At 35.5% G+C, this 25,655-nt stretch overlaps 1 protein-coding gene across 4 annotated transcripts in view; it reads right to left on the bottom strand.

The window, feature by feature from the left end:
- Window positions 1–25,655, bottom strand: part of GPD2 (glycerol-3-phosphate dehydrogenase 2) — a 125,180-nt gene that overhangs the window by 33,226 nt on the left and 66,299 nt on the right. For all 4 annotated transcript variants that reach the window (XM_039855408.1, XM_039855411.1, XM_039855409.1 and 1 more), the window contains exon 7: window positions 742–906. In XM_039855408.1, the coding sequence (XP_039711342.1) occupies window positions 742–906 (165 nt within the window). The remainder of the gene's footprint in view (window positions 1–741; window positions 907–25,655) is intronic.

Genomic DNA, 25,655 nt, shown 5'->3' with positions numbered 1-25,655 from the left:
TATTGTATACCACACTAAGAGACATGAGCAGCCAGAGTTATTTAAAGCCACACAAAAGGCTTCCATCTGAGTAAAATTGCCAAAAATAAGTCCAAATTGAAAAGTGGTGTGGGGGGAAGCATGCTACTTTCTCATTTCAGCTCTCAGTTATTTTGCAAAATTCCTAGCATCAAAGTGCCAAATATGGAGAAAGTGAGATGAGTAAATAAGCTGTCATCTTCATAAAATTCAAATGTATAAACAATGTTGCCATGACACAATACATTTCACAGTGTTGGTTTTCTTCAAGGAAACAATGTAGTTTTGAAACTGCCTACATGGCCATAAAACCGGGACAAGAATGAAAATCTAACCAAAATTAAGGTGATTGACTTTAACGACATGTAAATGCACTGCCTGCGTTGTCTAAATGATACTTTGAAACTTGGCACATTTATTTCATTTTATTAATAACATGTGTCTGTAAAGAAAACGAAATGCATTCATATCTGTGGGAATTTTGTGGGCATTTCTTATTATTATCATTATTAGTAGTAGTATTTAATACAAAGGGGAAAATTGGCAAGTCCCACAAGGGAAAATTTTCATGTTAAACCAGTCATTGTTGACAATAAAGAATGTAATTAAGATGACTCTGAAATCTGGCTTAAATAAAAGAGAAGTGACAGAAAAATTATAATTCAGTCATTACATAGGCAAGGCAAGATGCTAAAAAATACCCCTGCCAGAGTCTTGGCGTACCTGTGAGTACATCCTTGCACCGTGCGCCGCTCACACGCTCTTTCCCTGTTTCGGGATCTGTCTTCTTCAGCAAGCTCATGACCTCCATGTAATTAGCCGTGGCAGCCCCATACCTGGCAGCAGTGAGAGCAATGGCAAGGTTCATCCGTGCATCGTTGTGCTGTCCTGCAGCAGGGGAAAGCATCAGAGGAGGGACAGGAGTCACCTCAAGCCACAGACTGGTGGTAAAGAAGTATGTCACAACAGATATGTCACATCTGTTCCTGTCACCTAGAATATACTGATGGCTGGTCAGCTCTAGAGGGCATGATTTAAAAATACATGGTCATTCTCGGTCAGGCATTTACCTGCCACTTTGGCAAGTGCACTTTTGAACCGCAAAAAAAGCATGTCCCTTTTTTCCTACAGAGCTCATATCAATTAGCTGAAAGTTAAGCAATAAGTAATTATTCTCTCAGTTTGGGAACATATGTATATGTCAGACTTTTCCCAATACAGACAACCCGTATGCATGAAAGTGAAGCAATTCAAAACTTCAGAATATTTGACACCCCAACTGGTGTTGATTAACAATTTTTATGAGTATGTGCTCTATCTAATATTCAAAATCAAAAGCTTAATCTTCCATAGAGAATTTCTCAGTATTCTGTAAAAGGATTTTTCTTGGTTTGAATTTTGATCAGAGCTCCTTAAAATGTAACATTTTTTAAATCACACATAAAAGGTAAGAAATTAAGCAGGGCAAAATTTAATTACTGAACAATTCCTACCTGTATTGTTAAAGATTTATTGCTGAAAAAAGCCTAGTTAAAGAAAACTAAGGGGGAGGAGAAGGGGGGAAAAATGATTAATCACTTTAAAATACTGGCATCACTAGAGACTTTTTCTATTTATTATTGCCAGTGGAGTTAACGCTGACCAGGAAGAATTACTCTACATTGCAAGGGCCAGGTTCTCTGTGCCCTGAATAATTAATTACCCAGGGCTAGATGTATTGAAGCAGGGTTCAAATTTCCACATATTGGGATCATTTCTATCAAGATAATACTGATAAAGGGATGAATTTGTAATGAATATTGTTGTTGATTTATGTTGCCAGCATACCAAACATTTAGTATAAATGGTTTATGTAAAGTTTCTTCCTTGTGATTCAGTCTGTGCAGGGCCAGAAGCACTACCTAGGTAATCTGTTCCAGCTAAAAGGGCAAAGTTATAAAGAGAGAATCAATGACTGAAGATGCTGCTGCCCCTCCCTGAAAACATCTTATTCTAAAACTGCTGAACTAATACAATCAGCCAAGAACCTTTCCCTCAAAATTAAATCCTCTATCAAGTGAAGAATGCACATTAAACTTCAAAATGCAGGATGAAAAGTTATTTTATCTAAAAATTAATAGAAGGAAAGTAGAAGAAAGTAAACAATAGCATCGGCAGTAGCTGAGCTAGAAGTGGGAAGAAGGGTAGCATTCTATTAATTCCAACTCAGCATGACCCTAAAGTTGCTAATAAAATAGTCAGTAAGGTATACTTTAAGAAACCAACTTTTATTAATGTAAGGCTCCTTACTTCAAATTGAAATATGCTCCATAAAGCTAAATGCATACAAAGAGTCCAAAGAAACGAAAGAAAAAATTCCATTACAGATCTTCTTTTTAAAGAGAGTATACGTCTAAAGAGAGTACCCATCCCATCCAATCTTTCTAAGAGAAAAAAAAAAAAATCACAAAAAGTCCAAGTCATATTTGTGTGGTAGCGAAACACTCATCCATCCAGGCGTGCCTTGATTTACACACAGGAGAAGTCTCTGGAAAACCATGTGTAAATTAACTATTTTAAATCCTATATGAAGTCACTGTTCAAATGAACCAGGCAGAAATCCCACTTATTAAATGACAAATTCCTTGGTAAAATCATATATCTGTTACACGATCATCTGGTAATAAAACTCTAAGCTTCAAAAAAAAATCTTTCTTTTAGTACCTTTTTAAAATATAAAATCTTATTAGAACTATTGGTATGGGTCATCAGGCTCTGTTACTTCTATGCTAAGAAATGCCACCCTAATTAGCTTCTAAATCCCAATACTTCTGAAGGTAAACAAGATCAACCTCAATTAAAAGTGTGAGGTGAAAACAAGTTCCTTCAGTCCTTATTTTGCATACCTGCTCTGATACCCGGCAGCACTTATTTAAGAAGGCACTTGGTGCTATGAGGCTCCTCTGCCAGAATTCTACTCCCATTATTTTCACTATCTAGGAACATCAAATTATTTGCAACTCCTTGAACATTTATGTCATTTCACATCTTGCTTTTGCCCACACTCATTTTTCTGGCTGGAATACCACTGTGAAAGTTTTGGACTACTCCTATTCCTCTCTCATGATCTGGTTCAAACATCACCCCATGAAGTCGTCCCTTATCTGCATCCCTCTAAGGCAAAGTTGTTCATTCCTTCTTCTGAGTAGACATTATATCTTGTACATACATTTTTATAGTCTTTATGATACTATATTCATCCGTGTATCCATCGACTGAAAAAAATTATAAGCTTTGGTTATGAGTCAAGCACTGTAACAAATGCAGGGAACACAACAGTGAGAACGATATGGCATATTTCTGATCTCTATTCTCATAGAACTTACATTCCATTGTAATTACTCAATTTTTCATGTCTCCTTATCCCAGTCATGGGAAAGCAGGCAGCCTTACTTGCTCATCTTTTTTTTTCCCTTGTTAGTATCAAGCACAGAACAGGTATCCAGTAAGTGTTAAGTGTAGCCAAATTCCATAGATAAATAAGATTATTTATAGACTCAAGTATATAGTCTTAAAGATTTAACTGTATCATAATTTTGTATACACTTTTAAAACTTTATAGTCTTTATAGATTTACAATCTTATCTGTAACTATGGAATTGAATGCTTTGTCTCGTGTTAAAGAAATTTAAGGGGATCAGGGAAATCTCAGAAATGCATAAAATCTGAACTTAAATCCAAACTAGCCTTTATATTTAAGTTGTATAAGTGGGATGGAAGGAAAAATGGTTATGAATGATTTCCTCAAGACTTATCCCACAAGTTTCCCCTTGTTTGCAAGGGAAAGCAAACACAGTTATTAAAAGCTCCTAGAAATTGAGGAGTAAATTGACTTTTCTCTGGGCCCAGGAGCTCACACCTTCACCCAGAAGCTCCTTTCTCTGCAGACATTCAGTTTAATTCATGTACCTCCTTGGATTCATAGCAGACCTACTCCCTTACCCACATTAAATTCATCCTTTACCCTCAGATACCCAGATGCTCACAGTGTATGCTTCCTGGGATAAGTGGTATATTTTCACCTTCTTAACTAAATTCCTCCCAGCCCCCTCTCCTGACATTTTGCAAGGTATCTGTACGCCTCCTGAAATTTTATTTCTTGAGAAAAAAAGTTTTTTGACAACACTGCATGTCATTGGAATGCGATACAATAATCTCAATTCCCCCACCCCATTGATCTGCTTATTAAAATTGGATTTTCAAATCTGTTGCCTTTGAGCCAGGGAACATACTATTCACTAATCAGGGAATAGCTTTCCATTGGCACCAACACAAGGATCCAGACGGGGACTGTGAAAATCTGTTTCCTACTCTTCTCCTTTTGCACTTGAAATCTTACATATGTGCACATACTGAACTTACAACTCATATGAGAGGAAGCACATAAGAGGTGGAACTATAACTGTTTTCCCTTGTTTAGAAAAACAAAATGTTAAATCAATCCACCAAAAAGAATGTAGGTCAGTGGTGGTTGAGAAGGATTTGCCTTACTCCTCAATGGCCTTGCACACGGGACAGTGAGAGAGATTTTAAATGAAAAATGTTTTAGGATGTAATGATAGAATAGACCTCAAATATAAATATTTTGGAGACATAGCAATATTGCACTCCTTGGAGGGTTTCAAAGTTTGGCAACTAAGTTAACATGCAAAATAGCTGAAAAAAGAAAAATAATCATTGAATGTGTAAACGGTATGAAGAATGAGTAAATACAAAAAAAAAAAGTAACAAATTACCTTGGTCCTTCAGATCTAAAATTCTGTGATGCTATGAAATTCTACATACAATCTTTTAATACAGCACACTTTTAAATGGCCATTTACAGTGCACAGACCTAGCTATGTGAACCCAGGGATTCATACAGAAAGTTTGTTAGAAAAAATAGTCTTTAAAATTGCATTTGTCCATAACTTTACTGTTAATTAAAATTGCCAATGTTAAATGTTAAAAATATTTCTTTCCATCTCCCTGTGCCCTGACTCTGCTTCTAGAAGGAGGGGGGAAAAAAGGAAGCTTGAAAGAAAAAGTACTTCCTTAAAGATTTAATCCCATTTTTAACAAAATGTACAAGGCACGCTTCAATGTCTCAGACTGACAGTGTCACAATGACCTCTCAGGCGGCTTCTCCTTAGCAGTCAGGCAAAGATAATTCAAAGGCTAATAATCTACAAAACTCAAGTTGATTTAATATAATCATTATATTTAAAATTGCCCTATCTGATGGGAAGAGTACAGATTGATGCAGAGTAAAAAAGTGTGCATGCATGTGGAGGGGGAGGGATTACTAAATTCTGGTTTAAGTACATATGATGAATAAACTGAAAAAGGAAAACTCAAAATGAACACATACTTTTCATGGCAAATTGTGACGACAGTAAAATTTCCAAAAGTATATTATTTATAAAAGTTGTAATTTTTGTGGCTAGTGGTGGGGATCAGGGAGACACATGAAACAATTTAGGAAGCATGCACCTTACAAGATACAGTGGAGAATGGCTCTGGACTTGGAATGATTAGGTCACAAGTTTTGAGTATTTCTCTGGGCTTTAGTGTCCTATTAAAAAAGAGGAATTGGGTGGAACCTCTGAAATTATACAATGAATGTAATGGCTGATCTTCCATAGCTACTATCCTTTCAAGATTTCACTGCAACTTTTTCCTGATTTCTGGTTACTCTCATGTCTGAAAAGAGAATGGACATTAATAAAGACCAAATGACAGGTGCTTTATAAAGCAAATCAGAAAAATAAAATCAGAAATCATATTCTTACATCAGATCTGAAATCATGATTTGATCAGCCTTCATAGGCTATGTAGTATATTGCAAAAATTGTTCCAATTCTTCACCCCTCCCTGTAGCTGTGCCATTTGCCTTGTGTCTTCACAGTGTCCTTTCCCACTCTGACTCTAGACTCAACCATGTAAAATTGTTTTGGTGAATGGAACGATTAGTAGATGTCAGAAAAAAAAAAAAAAGGCTATGCCAATGTCATAAAAACGATGGACACTCTGATGAGAGGCATGTGGCAAGTTTCCCCAATCATCCCAGCCAAGGCCATCTTACATCATCTGACAGTCAACACCTCCAAATGTGAGTGCAAGTTCAGCACAGACCAGAAGAATCTTAACCAATCCAATGCATAAGCAACAAATCCTAATTGTTTTTATTCTGCTGAAGTTTTATGGTTGCTGTTGTGTGGAATTGTGGGAATAGATAATTTATACAAGCAATGTAACCAATTTTCTAATAAAGTTAGTCCCAACTAAAAAACAGGGTCTATCTTCAAAACTGTATTCTAAGATGGCTAATTAGAACACAATCCATTTTCCTGTAAAAATGCTATAAATAAATGATGGTGATGTAATTAGTTTGTGCCACAAGAGCTATTTAGTGCACAGGTACCTGAATAAAGGCATCGGTAATGATTCTAACAGCCTCAATGCCCACAACTCCCTCCTGTGACCTCAATCCTCAAACACTGCTCTTCCTTCACACCTCCGGCCTTGTGTTCATGTTGTCTGTACTCCATGGAACATCTTACCCCACTTGGTGAACTATCAACTTTTCATCTTTCCTTAATGAAAACTTTCCTTGACTCTTCTCAAATACAATAACCTTCTCTCCTCTGAGCTTCATGGCACTTTGTACATATATTTATTACAGCACAAACTATTTCTTAAACATTTGTATTTAACACTCATTTGTTGAGCGAATATGTACGCAATGTTTTTAATATGCCAGGGACTGTGCTAGGAATTGGGTTTAAAATGGACACCCAAGTAGTCACAGTTCCAGGCCTAGGGAAACTTGATTCTAATAATATGTTCCTAAAAGAACAGAGTGCATCTTATACAATTTTGCTTTCCCAGTACCTACCATAGTATTTTCTACCTAGTAAATATTCAAATATTTGTTGAACAAATAAATAAGTTAATGTACATGATTATAGAACACAATCACAGGTCAGAGATTATTAAATAAAGGAAATATGCTCAAGGCTTAGAGATTCTAGGAACAGTCTCCACCCCTCAGCCCTACCCCCACTATGGCTGTGGTCTCCACTGAACCAAGGGCCTATTATCTCTCGAACTAACTACCCAGCAGACAATGGAAACAAGATGTCTTCTATTATAAGATCTTCAGTGAAAACACAAGCAAAAGGAGAAGGCCAGTGATAAAGTGGAAGCAAGTAAGTGTTTGATGTATGATTAGGACAGCCAGTAACAGATCCCTTTAACAAATATTGATTGAGTACATATTGTGAGCCAGGCATAATGCTTGGCACCAGGGATCCACTGAGTAGGAAGAATAAGAATACCCTAGTCTCTGCTCTGTGGAATGATGTTCTAATGCGGAAGAGAGATAAAACCAACTAAAATTAATTAAGACAATTAAAAATTGCAATAATAGAAAAAAGGAAAATATAGGTGGCAGGGAGAGCAACTTCCTGGGACAGGGGCCAAATTTTAGGCATGGCAGTTAGGGAAAGTGATCAAGATTAGAAAGAAGTAGAGAAAATACAGAGAAGGCAATTGAGTCCTAACAGGAAGACCACGTCTCATAAACTATAATCATTGCTAATTTTCAATTCTATCTAAAGCTTATCTGAAGCATGAACTATCAGAAATGTGACTATAATATTAGCATGACCACATTTGAATAAATAGTGCCTGCGAAGTGATTTTTTTCATTCATTCTTTAAAATATTCATCTATATTTTATATACACTTATCAGAAATTAAGTTTAAAAATCTTCCTGGGTTAATGTACATTTTTGCAGGAAATGTCTTCTAATATAGACTAGTGAAACTCAAAATAAAAGCGTAAAATTCAAAGTTTATGAATTGGAGTAATTTGCTGTCACTTATCCATACTACGGTTCTCAAGAAGGGACACCTGTTAGCACTGAGCATGTAATCATTTTTATTATCAAATACAAAGGTACAATTAAATACAGGCACAGGATGTGACCTGCATCATAATTCTGCCAGGCCCTTCTCTTCACAATATCCTTTTCATTATCGTGGGCCTTTTGTTCCTTTATGCTTCTTTTGTCTCTCCCTAAGTTCTCGAATAAGCTATTTACAATCTGAATAATTAGCAATCAGTGTAGATCTGTGGTCTTTGGCCCCATGTAAACGAAACATTGTGAATTGCCTTAACGTGACATATTTAAGTACATAAAGTTTCTATACCCTCAGGACTCTCCTTTCTTGAAAAAGTTTTTAATGAATCTAATGAAATTTTCTACTTTTCAGACACTTAGCAACCTAGCTAGAGCTGAATAAAAATAAAACCACAAATGAAACTGCAAACAATAGAATGCTTTCAGTATTCATTAGCTATATCTGTACAACAAATATTCTATACATCAGTTTGCAATGAAGACTCCTCGCCACCATATCTACCCAAGACAAATAATTCTCTCTCAAGCATAAGCCAAAAATAGGTTTTTATACTTCTTAAGGAAGAAAAAAGGGAAAAGGAATATTGTGACAAAAATTAATTGAAATGAAGCTGAACAGTCAAGAAGCAAGACACACTGTAGAGACCCTTTTACAAACCACACAACCGTGTGACCTAAAGCCACAGGTCCTCTTCCTTGCTTGTGAAATGAGCTAAAGTCATGGACAAACCATTTTAGACTGTCTAGCCTTGAGGATAAGGGTCTTTCTTTACTAAGAGCTGCAGTCTGGAAAACGTGGTGTCTTAACCCAGGACAACTATTCTGCGAATGCTTGAGATTTTTATTTTTATTTTTATTTTTTACAAATATTTATTAAACTCCTACAATGTGCCAACCATTGAGCTAAGTATCACTGTGGGAAGCAAAAATTGAAACAGACTGGACCAGCCACCCCGGGACCCAGAAATACAAGAGCAAATTTATAGTATGACTTGCAAAAGTCACGAGTTCCAAAAAAGTCTCTCCATTTCTTAGCACATAGCCTTTCTCTTTCCTCTGCAGTTTTCCTTAAGTATCACTGAATATAGTACTCCACACACATCTTCTTTTCTCTCTTGCGTTATAGAAAGATCTGCAAGCTTCTTTTATAGGAATGTGTGCTTCAGTTAAAGTCTCATCCCCACCAAGTATGAAACCTCATGCTAGTTGCTTCATTTAAGATTCTTTTCACTCATCTCTATGAAGGGAATGATAATGGGATTGACATAGGGTTAAAGTGGGGAATAACTGAGATAGGTAATATACGTTGTAATCATTTCCCACAAATATTAACTATTATTATTAAAAGGTAAAAAAAATTACTGGAAAGTCAAGATTACCTTATACCTTAATTAAAAGATATGGCTACTGCCTAAAATATTAAAAGAAAAAAAAAGATATATTCTTCAGTTCTAAACAGTTCATTGCTCATCAATGTAGCTAACTTTTCCTGACATGTGTAAAAACAAATCACAAATCTCTGCTCTTTAGAAATACTGTTTGCTCTTTTTGTTTCTCTTTTCTTTCTTCACTTTTTTTACCAGACAAGCAAGGTATTCTTTTGCATGTGTCACAAAGAATAGGAAGATAGGAGAATGGTTTTCCATCCAGAGGAAACAGCATTGATGGGATGAGTGTTTCAAAATGTTAGAATCACGAAATTTTAATCTGGGGGACTTCATTTTCTCTTTAAAATGGGGAGTCTCTACCAGTTTTTACAAAGGAAATCAATAAATTGCTATAAATGGGGAAAAATCAAAAGACCCAAGTTCTAATCCTTCAAACAGCCACCTACTGGGTCTATTTCTGTCATGAATAACTGTCTAAGTTTTGTTGGTTTTTGCTTCCCAGCATCTAACCTCCTTTTTCCCCATCACATAAGCCTTATTTATAAAAAGGCAGAGTCAGCCCCTCCCACAGGAGAGAAAGAAGGCGCCTGGGACATAAGCCTCTAACCTGGCTCCAGCAGTGGGACATTCTCAACACAGATAACAGTCTAGAGCTAGTGACCCAGGGAACTGGGTGTGGAGAATCCAATCTGCAGGTAGAGGCAAAGCAGCAGCAGCACCATCTCCTTTCTAAGAGAAGCAGTGGCAGAGTTGTCAGCAGTGGTAGCAGAACAAGATGCCATGCGTGGTCATCAGCATGACATTTTCATTGCACTGGTTCTAGTACAGGAGTTCATCTGTGGCTTTGCTTGCTACAATTCACTTTTGGTCCCTTATTTGTCAAGCTTTGTCTTCAGCTTTCCCAGTATTTTTGCCTGTTGTTCAATGTCCTCTCAAAAAGTTCTTTTCTCCTTAAGTCGACCATATTTATTTTTCTTTTGCTTGAGACTAAAAACCTGGGCAAGTTCTGACCCCTGTGCCTCAGTTTCCTTATTGGCTCAAGCCACAGAGTGGAACTTTGTGATCTCCTTCCAGCTCTACCAATTGTATAAGTCATGATCACAGAATTTCAGATAAACCAACTGAAAACCTGAAACTGTAATTCTATAACAAAGCGAGAATGTAATTCTAAAACAAAATAAGTCTTTGAATAGCAAACTAATCCATCTTTCATAAAAGCACTGGCAAGAGTAAGTGAATCCTTTCACTCACACAGAACCACCTTTCAGTACTCCTCTCCTCATTTGTGTGTGAGTACATGCACACAACTTTTACAAACCTGCTGGAATGACTCAACCTGCCCCAGGGGTGATTCTGAGTGTGAGCTACATAATAAATACACAGAACCCTGTGCTAAGGACCAGCTGGGGAATTCTAAGTGGAAGCAGCCTTTTGAGAACCGTTATCTGTGGCAGAGCCGGTCTGGTATCTTATCAAATTTCTCTCTCTAATCACAGGAAGATTCCACACCTTATCGAGCTGTTATCAAATCAGCCTGACCAGAACCCAATGTCCTGATTGTCTGAAAAGAATGTGTACTATCATATTAACATGAAAAGCAGACTAACTCTCTACCACCCAGGGAGAGCACTGGGCCTGGAGACTCAGGACACCTGAGTTCAGGACAAGCCTGACACATCCCTTTTCTCAGACCCATCAGCGTCTGTTCTTCATCTGCAAAGTAGGGTTTACACCAACTTCTCTGCCAATCTTCTAGAGACACTGAAATAAACAAATTAGAGCATTTGTGAAAGCATTATAAGAATGAAATTATTATTTTTAATGAAGATTTCCTTTTACTAAATTTACATTCCCTCTCATTTTGTTTGAGACACTCTTTAATTTGTTATCCAAATCATCTTTATTCCTCGGTTATCAGAATATGTCCTAGCAATCCAGATTCAATGTTTATTGAGAAACTTTATTTGGGGCTTGAAACTCTAAAAGAGAAAGAAAATAAGAATTTAATTCTCTTTTTAACTATAAAACAAAACCTTCAGGCTCACTTGACAAACACATCTTTAACCAATGCAAACTCTATAGTAAGAACATCCAATTGCTTCTGCTCAAACTTGATATTTACTAAGCAAAATCCTGATCTTAATTTGGCTTTAATAGGTTTGTTCTACTTGATTTTTTTTTTTTAACAGCAACCATGAGTCATCTGATCCACATGAACGTTTTGTTTCTTACAGGAATTAATGAATTAGGGGTAGGAATTTAGTTCTATCCGCCCCAACCATCACTACCACGAATTTATCTCCAACATGGACAACAGAGCCTGGCATATAGAAAGGTGCAAAACTATTTGTTGTCTAAATTAATCAACTTATAATTCAATATTCTGTGAGTTTGGCTAGTCCCCATCAATTTAGCAGCAGGTGATCACCCCGAGAGAAATAAAAAAAATAGATATTCTGAACCTTTATAGCTAGGAACATGTGCCGAGGCAGAAGACTATGAGAATCAGCCGAACAGGGCCTTTCGCTTAATGTCACTAACTACCTCCTAATAGCTAATGGAATGGCTGATGCTATTCAGATAAAAAGACACAAACAGAAGAATATATACAATATAGTTATTATTGAAATTATGTCAATATTGCAGCCACATACATAAAATACTAGGCCGATTGCTCTAGTCATATTTTAAAAGCCAACCAATTTATTCTTCTGGAAAGGTGAACACAAAGGAGAAAAACGGAGTAGACACAGTAAGAAAAAAACATCTTCTACTTTGAGAAATTAGCTTGAGTAGTAAGTTGCTGATGACTCCGTATGACTATGTATACTTTTCAAAGGGCTAGAAAAATAAATTAGATAACTGAAGTCTATTATCTAATTTGAAAATACACATTTCTAAATGAAAAAAATAATCCATTTACACACACACACAGTTTTGTTTCACTGTTCTAACCTTCAATAATACTTCAACTTCTATCTCGCCAAACTATCTCATAAAATTTGAATATGAATAATGTATTGGATGATATTGAAAACTGTCCTTAATTTAATTGAATGTAGTAATGACATGGTAGCTATACAGTATATTGTTAAAAAATATAAACAATAGACCTTGTCAGTTAAATATGCTTTAAAATATTCTAGGTGTAGATTTACACACTTTTCCTGTAAAGGCCATACAATCTCTATTGACTTACTCAACTCTGCTGTTGGCTAAGCCCAAATGAATAAGCATGGATGTGTTCCAATGAAACTTTTTATGGACACTAACCCTTAAATTTTATAATGATTTGGTGCCACGAAATTTTAACCATTTAAAAATTTAAAAACCATTCTCGGTATACAAAATAAGAGGCAGGTAGGGATTTGATCACTGCTCTAGGAGGAGAAAAAAGATATGAAAGGAAAAGGGGAAAAGGAGGGAATAGATTAAATAAGATTATTCATGAGCTGATAACTGTTATAGCTAGAGATGGTACAGATGGGTTCAAAATCCTATTCTACTTGTGTGTATGTTTGCACATTTTGATTTTAAAAAAGTTAAAATTTTATAACTCATTGAGGGGAATCCTTTCATGATGTATATACATATCAAATCATCACACTGTATACTTTGAATATCTTATTTTATTTGTCAATTATACCTCAATAAAGCTGGGGGCAAGGGGTAAATTTATTAAAAGGGAAAGAGAAAGGAAGAATGGAAGGGAGGGAGGGAGAAAGAAGGAAAGGAGGGAAGGAAGATTATTTTTGCTGCCACCACCTCCATTACACTGATGGGGGCTCCCAATGACAAATCTATCATTAATTTGGTTCAGGTGAAGTTGCCTGTATCCTGACATGTGTTGTTGACATTTCTACAACATAAAACAATGGTTGTTCAAAATTTCCCTTCTGGGGGTGGTGGTGGGGGTGAATAACTGACTATAGAGCTAATTGATGCCCCCTGTATTTGAGAAAGACATTTGATGTCCTGGAGAATTCGATTCAAATCTGCACTCAATAAATATGCAAGAGCTTAAAGACAAAGTGATTCAATAAATAGGCTATAGACTCACTTCTAATAAACTATTACATAAATTTAAATTAAATAGTACCATTAAAATAGCTTTCGCAAAAAGGTTTTAAAGAATATCAAAAAATGTTCCCTTTGTCTCTGAAAGGCTGGAGCACAGTAACATGCAGCAAATCTTACATGTGAAAAACCAACAAAACAAACAAAATCTAACCACACCCTGGCACTTCTTTTTCCTCTAATATAAAAATAAATAAATTTTTACATTATACAACACCACACCAAACTGAAAATATATTTATTAGTTTTACTTTCAACTTTTAAATACAAGGCTAGGACATATGACTATTACTGACATTTTTACTTTTGTTGTATAATGAAAAGTAAAAGAATCAAATATCATGTTTCAGTGAGTTCAGTTTCTTGTAATTCTCAAAGTCTTCCTGGAAATGTTAGTCAATGGTTACTGTCAAATAAAGATCCTATTAGTTTCTATCTGAGAGAGTCAAAGTACCCTCACCCAGATGCAATTACTGACAACCTTCAACAAGCAGGCTCAGCCCTAAGCAGTCGCTGAGTCGTCCTGAGTCAGTCTTGATCATACTTGGCAATATATAAGGAGTTCTATCCCTTCAGAATTAGAATCTGCCCACAAACTGTTATCTGCCTACAGGGAACCCCTCGACAAGGGAATCCCTAATGTTTATCAGGCTGCTGTCTCACCTGCCATATACACCAAGCATAAGAGTCTCTGCCCAATATCTACTTTGCACTCTATGGTCCTACTTGAACTAGAACTCAGCTTTTATCTCAGCTAGCTTGGTCAGAGCTCTGCTATCTGCCTAGCTCTTCCCCCAAGGGCTGGCCTTTATTTCTCTAGTTCAAAAAGATGCCTAGTATCCTCCATAGACTTGCCCCCTTCTCCCAAAGAATTGCCAAGATATTATCATGCTCTTGACCCCGTGGATAATCCTTTCACTGAGAAAACGGCTTCCCTGCTCAGACCCACCATCAGACTCCCACACACTGATGAAGGCTGAAATGAGTATTAAGATTGCCAAGTCAGCTAATATAGGTGGTTTGGACTGCTAGCCACTCCCCTTGGAAGACTGCTTATAGCCAGGCCAGACCTTGAGTCTGCAGGTTCCTGGTTCACTTCTCTTCTTCTACCAAACTGCCTTGAGAGAGCCCTGCCCTCAAAATTTATGGAAGGGTATCCATATTTTAAGGACAAGAAACACGTTAGTAGATACAGTCAAGGTTTAGTGCTGCTACAGACGGAGTCACCTATAAAAACAGATTCTATGCATTTCTTACCACCTAAAGACAATAAGAAAAAAGTCATTAATCTAACTCTTTATCCATATCATAGTTCAGCATACATATTCAAAGTCAATTTTACTTTATGAGTTTTTAATTCATCTGGTCTAAAATAAAAAAAATTACATGTAAAAAAAAGTTGAATTCTAATTAAAAACCTAAGCCTAAGAATCAAAGACTCAGACTATAACAGTCTATTCACCTTAAGGAGAGGGCAAAATTATAATATATTACTCCATTAAAATATAACTTTAAATACAGCATATTAGTCTTCAACTTAACACACGTCTCAAACTTCCGAGGAGCGCTGCACAAATATGCTTTTGTAAAACAACCTCCCAGCACTTTGATGTGACCGTATGTTCATTAAAAGGAAGTATTACTACTTACATACATAAGGTACATAATGAATTCAGTGTGTGTCTGGAGTTGGCTAATGCTATTAAAGCACGTGCCAAAAGCACAGACTATAAATCAAAATGTGATTTGTCAAAGTAAGATCTTAATATGATAGAGGTTAGAAATAAATAAATAAACCACTGATATGGGATTAGTGACGAAAGTTAAGGCCAAACTGAGGCCAGGTTGTGACTGACATCCCTTTGTCCTATCTATGGCTTTGGCTATTCCTCGCTCTCTTCCACCTGGATAGGTATAAAATTAGCATGCACCAGGCATTCTTCACTCCCCCAAAGATTTATATCTTTAATGCCGTTTTAAAGACTGGTATTCTTTCCAAAATGTTGACATAAACCAGTTGGGCTATTACAGATTTTTTTAAAGTCCACAATACTTAAGTTTTTAAAGCTAAATTATTCTTGAAAACAAAATTTGAAAAATAGTTGACACTAGTTTATTAATTCACTTCCAAACTGAGGAAGATTTAACAAAAGATGAGAAGGAGCAGACATAGAAATAAAAAGACCAAGTCACAAACATAACTATTAAAAAAATAAGAAAATCTAGTTAGTGGATACTGGAATTGTCCAGGAAATTTGAGCAAAGAGATGGATACTGGATACTTATACCTGCTCTTTCCTATGTCTTCGCCTCTCCCTTAGCCTGGGCTCTTTCAAATCAGCATAAAACCTCATCCAAAACATGTCCCATAAATCACTCAAATATGTTTCCTAGGTCCTGAGTTCTCTGCATTAAATGCTGTTTTCATTCACTGAATTTCCACTGCCTACAGAATTCAAAATAAACTCCTCAGTATGGCAGAACTGATCTTCCACGATCCAGAACCCATTTGCTACTCCGCACCTCTACTCTCCCTACGTTCAAACTCTACACAACTGCTTCCTGTGTTCACGGGCCTTCTCCTCTGGCCACAGTGTTTCCTTCCACATCCTTTCCAATGACTTTACCTGGCTATACTTCTTATTCTTAAAATTGAGCAAAGTCTTGCTTACTTAAGGAAGCTTTTCTAGATTTCCTCGCAGCCAACTTAGGTATATGTCGCTCACAGAACTTCTCACATAATACTGCAAATCACTAATCTGCTAAGCGGTATCCTCCAATAGTCCAAGAGCTTTTTGAGGCAAGGAAACATTTAGTGTTATTCTTTGTACCTCCAAAGAATCTATCACATCACCTATATACGCTGTGCTAATATATGGTTACTGAATGAATGAATGAATGAATGAATAAAATTGCTAGTCATATAAAAAAAAAAAAACTAAGAATACTATCCTATCTAGAAAGATATGAATCTATACATTATTTCTTCTTGCCATGTAAAGTGTTGCTTCCTTTATAGTCATTCCAAGCTTCCCAAGACTAATACATAGAGGCCAATCTTGAAGAAGAATAGAGTACCAAATTAAGAAAAGAAAATTTTAGAAAGTACTGACACTTGTCTTTAGAGTCTACACAGATAAGGCAAGACTATAATATCTGTCTAGAGTAGCGCACTTCAACTCAGAAGTAACGCGTGTCACACGTGCTGTTTGAAGATAATTTGAATTTATTTTATTCTCTTAAAGGGGTGAGAATAGTGAATTTATTCAATTTGTAAATCCTGACTATGTTCAGATTATCTTTTTTTTTAAGTTTATTGGGGTAACATTGGTTAATAGTTATATAATTTTCAGGTGTACATTATAATTTGACATCTGCATATTCTGTTGTGTGTTTACCACCCAAAGTCCAGTTTACTTCAGCTACCATATATTTGATCCCCTTTATTCACTTTACTCTCCCCCTACCTCTCTATATTTGACCCCCCTTACCCGTCTACCTCCCTGCTCCGCCCACATTCCCTCCCCTCTGGCAACCACTAGTCTATAGTCCATGTCCATGAGTCTCTGTTTGTCCTGTTCATTTGTTGCTTTTAGGTTTCTATCCCACATATAAGTGATATCATGTGATTTTCAACTTTTTCTGTCTAGCTTGTTTTGCTTAGCATGATTATCTCGAGGTCCATCCATGTTGTCACAAATGGCAGTATTTCATCTCTTCTTATGACTGAGTAATATTCCATTGTATATCAGATTATCTTTAATGATAATATATTTATACCCTCCTTTTACCAAAATAGACAAGGTAACTACTGAGGTACAGTGCTTTGCACAGAGAAAATTAGCAAGAGAGAGAGAGAACTCTTTGGAGACTCATCTTAGTTCTCTTTTAATCAGACTTTGTCCTCTGTAAGGGGATGTAAAACTGCACAGATCACCAAATGTATTTATCACTGTATTCAGCAGGTTAAAACTGTAATGAAAAACTGGGGGTCAAATATGTGGTGAAAGAAAGAAATCTAACTATGGGAGGTGAACACACAGTGTAAATATATATATATATATTGTTAAAGCGTACTGCTGAAACATTGAATTTCACTAACCAATGTCACCATAAAAAATTAATTAATTAATTTTTAAAAACTGAGAAATATGAAGTTTCTAATTAACTGAGAGGCTTTTGGCATTACCTATCCCAAGTTAATTCAGAGTTATATGTTAATTATCTTTGACATAAAGACAAAGTACAATTATTTGATTTTGTTATTAATCTGACTGTTGCTCATGTAATTACTGTATTCTTTTACCACTTTTGCTCAAAAGACTTATTCTTCTGAATAGACAGCAAATTATATATTGGTGATAGTTTTCCAGGGAATGCTAGAATACCTACTTGGTTTTGGATAGTAAAGGAGTAGTAGTTATATAAGTTGTGTGGGAAGTCAGTGTGTGAGTGTGTGTGTGTGTGTGTGTGTGTTTAATATGCAGAGCTGAGTTTCTTTTGTAAGTAGGTGTTAGATGTTTCATGTTTTCTGTGGGCAGATATAATGATCTAAGTAGTGTTTCATTAATATGAAGTGTGACATGAGTAAGTATTAATAGTAATAATGAAACCGCTTTGCAATTCACATTCTAAAACAGTGGTCCTATTTGGCTCCAGAGAATATAACCTACCAAGGTGTTAGGTTTATTTATAAGACTTATGTACCAATGACTTCTTTTCAGTTTTTCTATATTACATTACCAGGGTTTGGTTATAAAATTGGTAGTGGAAACTAAAGTGTGGGGCTTTTTTATTGAAGAGATGTTTTTATTATTGCTATTTCTTGTGAATTTAGACACCAGCCTGGCTTCCCATTACACTAAGAAAGCTGCTGTGTTGTCTGCAGAGCACTCCAAATGGATTTGACTACTGGCTTTTTTCCCTCTTTCTCTGTTTCTTCCTTTTTCGATACATTTATCTGAGCAAAGACTCTCGATCCCCTTGAAAGAATGCTAGAAAATATGCTAGAGTGGGTATATCAGTGGGCACCTAGGGACTCTGCCAACATATATGTGAGGTATTATATGGCCATACGATAAAGTACCAAGAAAATTCATTTCTAAAGACAAATCATTATAGCTTTTATTTCCTATTTTCCCACATTCCAATGGCCATTATTTCACCCTTCCCTTCTTTCAAAATGTGACCTATAAGATCGTATTTCTAAAGGAGAATTACGATTTGAAACAAATGCACTAGATAGTTACTTTAAGCCTCAATATGTGGCACATTTAAACACAATGTATAGTTCTTAGGTGTGTATTTTCCCAATGTCTCTAAAAGAAAAGCAGAAAATCCTTCAAACTTTTAATTAATTAATCCTTCAAACTATAATTAATTAGGTTCATGTCTAAATTTTTTAAATATACCATCAATATAAAAATAAAATTTTTCTAAGAAATATATAATTTCATGTATTAACATAAAACAGACCTATCTATTAAAAAGACTATAGTTAACATGAGCATTTAGTCTGACTAAGTGGACTGCACTCAACACAAGTAGATGATATGAACTAGGTTTTAGCAATTTTAAACAAATCACAGCATATTTTATATAATGATAAAATTATGCATTTGTGACTTACAGCCTAATTTTAAAGTCTCTATACAGATAAAACTAGTGGATGTGCCATTGTTTTGTGGTGTCCAAAGAAAAAAAATAAGGTTTTATTTTCACTTATAAAAAGAAAAATCACTTGAAAATTTGATTTATTGATGGCTAAGGCTGTACCAATGGATGTATTTTGATCTAAGCAGCTAACATAGCTACAAAACTTAATCCCATGGAATTAGGACTTGGATGACTTTAAAAAATCTTTTCAAAATTTTGTGGTTCTTTATACTATAGAATAAAATATCCACTATATTAGGCAGAAAAAAAATCAAGGCACTACTATTAGCTAAGAAATGGTAAAGGGAGCAAACACAAGTGTACATATACTATATGCACATGCATACATATGCATACATACAATGAAAGTATATACCAAAATTCTAAAAAAAATGGAATGTTTAAGGAGAAGGAGGTAAAAGGGTAGAAGGAATAGCGAGAAAAACTAGTCTTATTTGAATAGTCTTTCTTTTACTTTGAAATGCTGTACATAACTATTAAACAAAAGCACAGCTTAAAAAAAAGACCCTAATGATCTAAAGCAAAATTAAATTGATTTGTTGTACTGAGTTAGTGGCATAATCACACTAGTAGAAACTGTAACTTTAAAAGACAGGAATTTGTCCACATATCCCCATTGGCATATACTCAAAGAAAAATCAACAAAAATGCAATAAAAAAAATCTTAAATTGTGCAGTGAGATTGCATGGAGATGGTGGCTGGGACTGGAGTCTTCTAAAAGCTCACTGTTAATAATATTTTTAGCAGTGCAATAGATGAGGTTGAATAACAGCCATGTACTCTGAAATTCAAAGTGGAATTATGTCAAAAAATTCATCGTGATTTTCTTCTTTAAACAAAACATTTTCTTTTTTTCTTACTACTGAAAGGCCTAGAAATAATGAACAATCAATAGCAATAAACATCCACAGTAAATAGATTATGGCCTCTAATTACCATTTCCCACAGGAAGGAGTCAAGGTTTATTGAAGAAAGGGTTGCTTCTAGGTCTAGGGCAGGTAAGTTTCAAGAAGAGCCTGGAATGACTTATCATAGCAGATAGCACAGAAGTCATCAGAGACCATTGACAGCATATCAAAAGGGCTCCAGAGCCAACTTGAGGAAGTGCCCATGAGCCAGAGATAGGGCAATTTGAACATCAATAACTAATAAATTGACACACAGCAAATATATTTAAAGTCATGAGTTTAGCTGGTAATCTAAAAATAGTTTTACAACTAAAAGATGCTAGAACAGCAACTCATTTTTGAAAACTAGTAAGTAATTGAAAGAATCAAGCATTTCTCCAGATTTTATACAAAATTTAACTAAAGATAGGCAAAGAGCTGATACAGGGAAATTATAAGTAATCCAACAAATAAAACAGAGTTAGGAAAGTACCATTTTGTACTTAACCTCTAATGAAATACTGTAATTTGATCTAGGCAATGATTATGATGACTGATTAGAAAAAAAAAAAAGAGGCAAATAGACTTGTGATAAAAATCCATACCACATCTATAAAATATTTTTGACAAAACCATTTGACCCAGCCTCCTTGCAGTTATTCCCCATAGATGTCCCATTTCCCCCCAATAAACTATGCTTCCTCTTTTTCTTACTTTCATAATGTCCTATCCCTTAAACCTGGGCTGCCCCTGTGATTCATTTTAATTAACAGAATGTGGCAGAACTGACACTGTGTGACTTCCCTTAGGCTAGATCAGAAGAAGACTTACTTTTAAGCCTTGGTCTCTGGGTATACTCATTGGGGCAAGCCAGCTACCACGTAAAAAGTCTGACTATGTAAAAGTCCAACCCAATCATGTGGAAAAGCCATAGTGAGACAGAGTTGAGGAGCTAGCCCCTAGCTGTTCCAGCCTTCTCAGCCTAAGAGCCAAAGATGTATGTAAGAAAGCTTTCAGAAGATTCCAGTCTCTGCCACCATCTCACTGCAATCACAGGAGGAATCCCAAGTGAGAAACACCCAGCTGAGCCTATACATTCTCAGAATTATGAGAGTGTCTACTGGTGTTGTAAGCCACTAAGTTTGGGTGTTGTGTCTTATGTAGCAACAGATTAATGGAACAAGCCTAACTGTGAATGTACAGTATATACATGGAAACCAGTAAATAAAACCATGAGGACAAGATAGGAAACCTATTAGTTAAAAATAAATTGACATTTGTGACTCTAAACCAGGATTTTGTTTATGGGCTGATTTTTTTTTAATCAGGAGCTAAAGTTATGAAACTACAAGAGACATGTGCACATGTCTGAAGTTTCCCTTAATAAAAATGTGTATATTTTGTTGAACTATTTGGTTGCTTTTTGTTAAATGAGTGACAGACTTAAAACCTAATGGCAGCTGAAAAAAACTTATGATGTTATAATCTGCATTTGTAAAGCTTTTTTATTTGCCAAGGAAAAAAAATTACTTTCACCTCTGCACATGTCCAAAATATTGATCCAAATATTTAGCTTTGATATCCTTTTCCTTTAAAATAGGGGTCATGATATCCCATCTCAGCATACATACTGAGCCGGGTCAACTAAGATAATTTACAGGGGAAAAAATATTTTGAAAACCATATTCTGCTACACAAACGTAAAATGTTGTTGGTAGTAGCGACCATGTATTTGGTACAATATTTGGCATATATGCAGTAACCTCTCTCAAAACCTGAAAGCTCAAAGCTCTGTCCTTGATGCCTTTGGCCCTAATGCTCGGCATAATGCATTGGGGAAAATAGTGGAAGCTCTAAAAATATTTTTTGAATGAATGAGTCAAGTGGGGATAAGGGGCGGGCAATAGATATTTTTGATACAAGAGCTTTTGCCTTTGATCCAACATCTTTTCAAAAAGGGTCAAATGAGCAACAGTATGTGAGAGGTAGATAACTTACTGAGAACCCACCAGAACTATTTGTTCAAACAACTTATATGAATACATATCCTACTATTAGTGAATTTTACCACTGTTTGTAAGCTTTTATATACAGAATGCAATATGGATGACTACTATCTCAGTATCCTATACCTGATCAAATCTACTTTTGTGTGCTTTTTACTTTCTCAAAAAAACTAATTATAAGAGGATGAAAGCCTGGTATTTAATACATGCTGGTCAAGTGAGCAATAAACAATTGCAAACTTTCCTAGGGGCTGTTTTGCTCTGTCTCATCATCAGGAAGCTAAAGCATATGTTGGATGTTAGCCTGGGTGGACACAAATGTGTCCTATTTATTCAAGGTTTCCTTTGAAGTCACAATTTCTAAGTTTTGTTTCTTAGGGGTACATGTCAAACTTCATTTAGCATTAGTTGGTATCCAGATATACTGAATAGCAAAAAGGCAGCATTTGGGGGCAAAAAAAATATGCCTGCTATATGAGCAATAATGTCAGTTTCATTTATATAACTCACAGAAAACAAGAGGAAAAATACAATGGAAAAGCTAATAGTAGGAAATCAAAATAAAAATTATCCATTTAATCTATAAGTGTAAAACTGCATATGCACAAAAAAGAAATATTAAAACAAATGTTTTAAATCAATGTCTAAGAGGTGGATAATTTTAGAGTAAGTTAAAGTATTGTGTTTTCTAACTCTTAAATTTCAAAGATTATATACTTAATTAGAGCATGTTTATATGCACAATATTTTCCTTTTTCCTAAGACTGTTTTACAAACTTATCTGGGAAAATCTGCAAGTTTTAAACTTATAAAGAGACATTTGTGGAACTGATGTTTTGGAACATACTCATGAAAAGTAGAAATTTGATAGACTGTAGAATACACATAAAATTGATCTAAAAAAACAATATTTAAAATAATGTTTTGTAAAGTCATTTTACGTTTATTAATTCATTTAAACCTCGAAACATCCTATGAGTTATGCATTATAAACCTAAATTCACAGATTTGTAATGAGGGGCTCAATAAAGTTTGTAAACCTCATTTGTCTACTTCCATACTATTAATTATTTCAACTACACTGAACTACTTTGGAGAGCCATTTTCAAGTATGATTGTGATGTTTACAATTGTGAGGCAAGTTATTGTGACATTTTCACCATTATTTTTCTAAGACTCATCCCTGTTGTTCAGCTTAGCTTTCTTCATTCACTTTCAATGCCATCATGTGACTACTCTATAGATTATTTATTCATTTATCTGTCACCATTGGGGCCAAATGGAATTCAGTGTCACCCCAACAGCATTGAAGAGGGAGAGGGATAATGACGGTGCAGACGTGTAGTTAGCATTTTCCTCGGTTCTTCTCAAATGATGCAGTGAAGAATCACAGGTCATTGAGATTTAATAGTTTTATTAAAAATACATTTTAAAAAGACAAAGAATGTCCCAAGGAGGCACATGGAAAAAGACAAAATATTCCCCAAGGAGGCACATGGTCCCAGTGCTGGAACTAACACAAAGGAGCCAAAATGGCCACAAAAGAGTAAAAAGGCAACAAAAGGTGAGAAAGAGAGAGAGAACCCAGAAATGCAAAAGAGGAGCCCAGAAAGGCAAAAAGGACCCAGAAGCGGGAATGTCTGCCTTATATTTGGGCCGTGATAGGTGGTTCCCAAGGCATTCCTAGGTGATTGGCAAGTGAGGTCATTTTGATTGACACCTGGCTGCTATAAAACTCTGCCTAGTGCACATGTGCATACCCAGAATTCTGCTACCATTGGAATATTCTTTGGGCACTCTCTAGGTTGAACTCATATTCCTTTGTTCCCCTGTTGCTCATGTCTGACTAGCTACCTAATATCTTGATATATATTTCCTTTTCGAAATAATACCCACGGCTGCAATAAACTTTTTGTACATATCTTCTAGTGGCCATGTCGTAGGAGTTTCTCTGGGGCATATACTCAGTAGGAGAATCACTGAATCACAAGGTTAATTTTACTAGGAATGTCTAACTAATTGTTTTCCACAGTGTTTATATCAACTTACAAAATACATAACATTATACTTTTACAAAGTTTAAGAAGAAAACTAAACTATAGATTATTCTTAAATGTTTACATAAGAAAAAAGACAACTTATATATGTTCTATATATTTCTTCTACATGTATCAATATTGACATATTTTAAACCTCACTATGTACAATAATAAGGATCTAAAACAGAGCCTTAAAAACTACTTGGAGATTGAACTTTACAATTGAAAATATATATTTTTATATTAAGATGGAAATAAAAATGAAAACAATAAACAAGATTTAATGTATCATGCTGAATTTTGATAATTTTGAGGTTCCCAAGATAAACAACCCTCTTAGCCAAAAATTTTGTTTTCATCTACACCCCTTAATCAAAGTCCACAGAAATTGGACCTTGAGAAATAAAGGAAGTGATTTGGTAATGTTTACTCTTCCAGAGGACTTTTTCCTCTTACTGGATACATGTACCTTGAAAACATTCAAATTAGTCAGTTACCAAAGATATAAAATAATGACAAATTACTAACCCAGTAGGTCAAAAAAGAAAAATCACGTTGAGTATTACAAAAGTAAATGTCATCACATAACCTCGATATGGATGTTTATTTATAAATACATACCTATACTATTGTACATATAGATATATGACATTTGAACCATATACAAAATTCCACTTATATAGAAATACATCTAAGTAGTTCTATTATGCTCTTAGTACACCCAGTGGGTGGTCTTGTGTGCCCCACAGGGTTCATACACTCCACTTCAGAGATCGCCTTACCAACCTTACAAGAACTAGGATAAGAAGCCTGAAGCCAAATTTGCACAATGGCTGCTATTTTGTTTGTAAATCCACACCAATCAGTTATTTATTCAATCTATTTCTATTACTCTGAAGAATTTAATGTGCCTGTCAGATTTAAAGTAGATAACACCCAATTAATTCAACAATGGTGTTTGCAAATAATGTAAATGAGCATTAAAGGCACCACCTTTAGATCTGACATGTTCCAGGAACTCAATGGAAAAACAAAAAGGAAAAATTACTTTTGTGTTATTGGGTAATTGATTTTTTTTTTTTTTTTTTTTTTTAGCTTTCAAAGTAGATAAAATCAACACCTTAAAAGACTTATCTTTAACCTAGGCTTTCTTTTATTAAAGTGTACAATTGCAGGTGCATGCCTAGAGGAGTAATAGTTTCTTCTTAACAAAAGAGTCTGGATGCCACAATACGCCTTTTGCCAGAGGCATCGTTCCCCAAAGCACACAACTAACTGCATCTCCTGCTGTACCTGTAACCATTTAATTGTATAAGTCAGCCTAGTCAAGCATCTCCAGCTCATGACTGCGAGACATGAAATTCATTGTCATTATTGTCCCTGTCATTTTGGATCATTATATCCTGCTGCAGAATTTTCCTCACTTCAGTGCATTTTTACCTCCAGGAGTCAGGGATTATAGCTGAGGTTGGGGTGGGGGCAGGACCATGAACTACATTTACCTCAGGGGAGCCAGAGATTAAATTGGCTTTGCTCTCTCTCACGAGCTGAATTCATCTATTTGTATGCTGTGAGTTCTAGGTTGGAATAAAAATGAATATTCTAATCAAACCTAGG

This window comes from Pteropus medius, unplaced genomic scaffold, assembly GCF_902729225.1.
Source record: "Pteropus medius unplaced genomic scaffold, Ma_sr-lr_union100, whole genome shotgun sequence".
NCBI lineage: Eukaryota > Metazoa > Chordata > Mammalia > Chiroptera > Pteropodidae > Pteropus > Pteropus medius.
The sequence above is the reverse complement of the archived record's forward strand: the minus strand, read 5'-3'. Positions and strand labels throughout refer to the sequence as shown.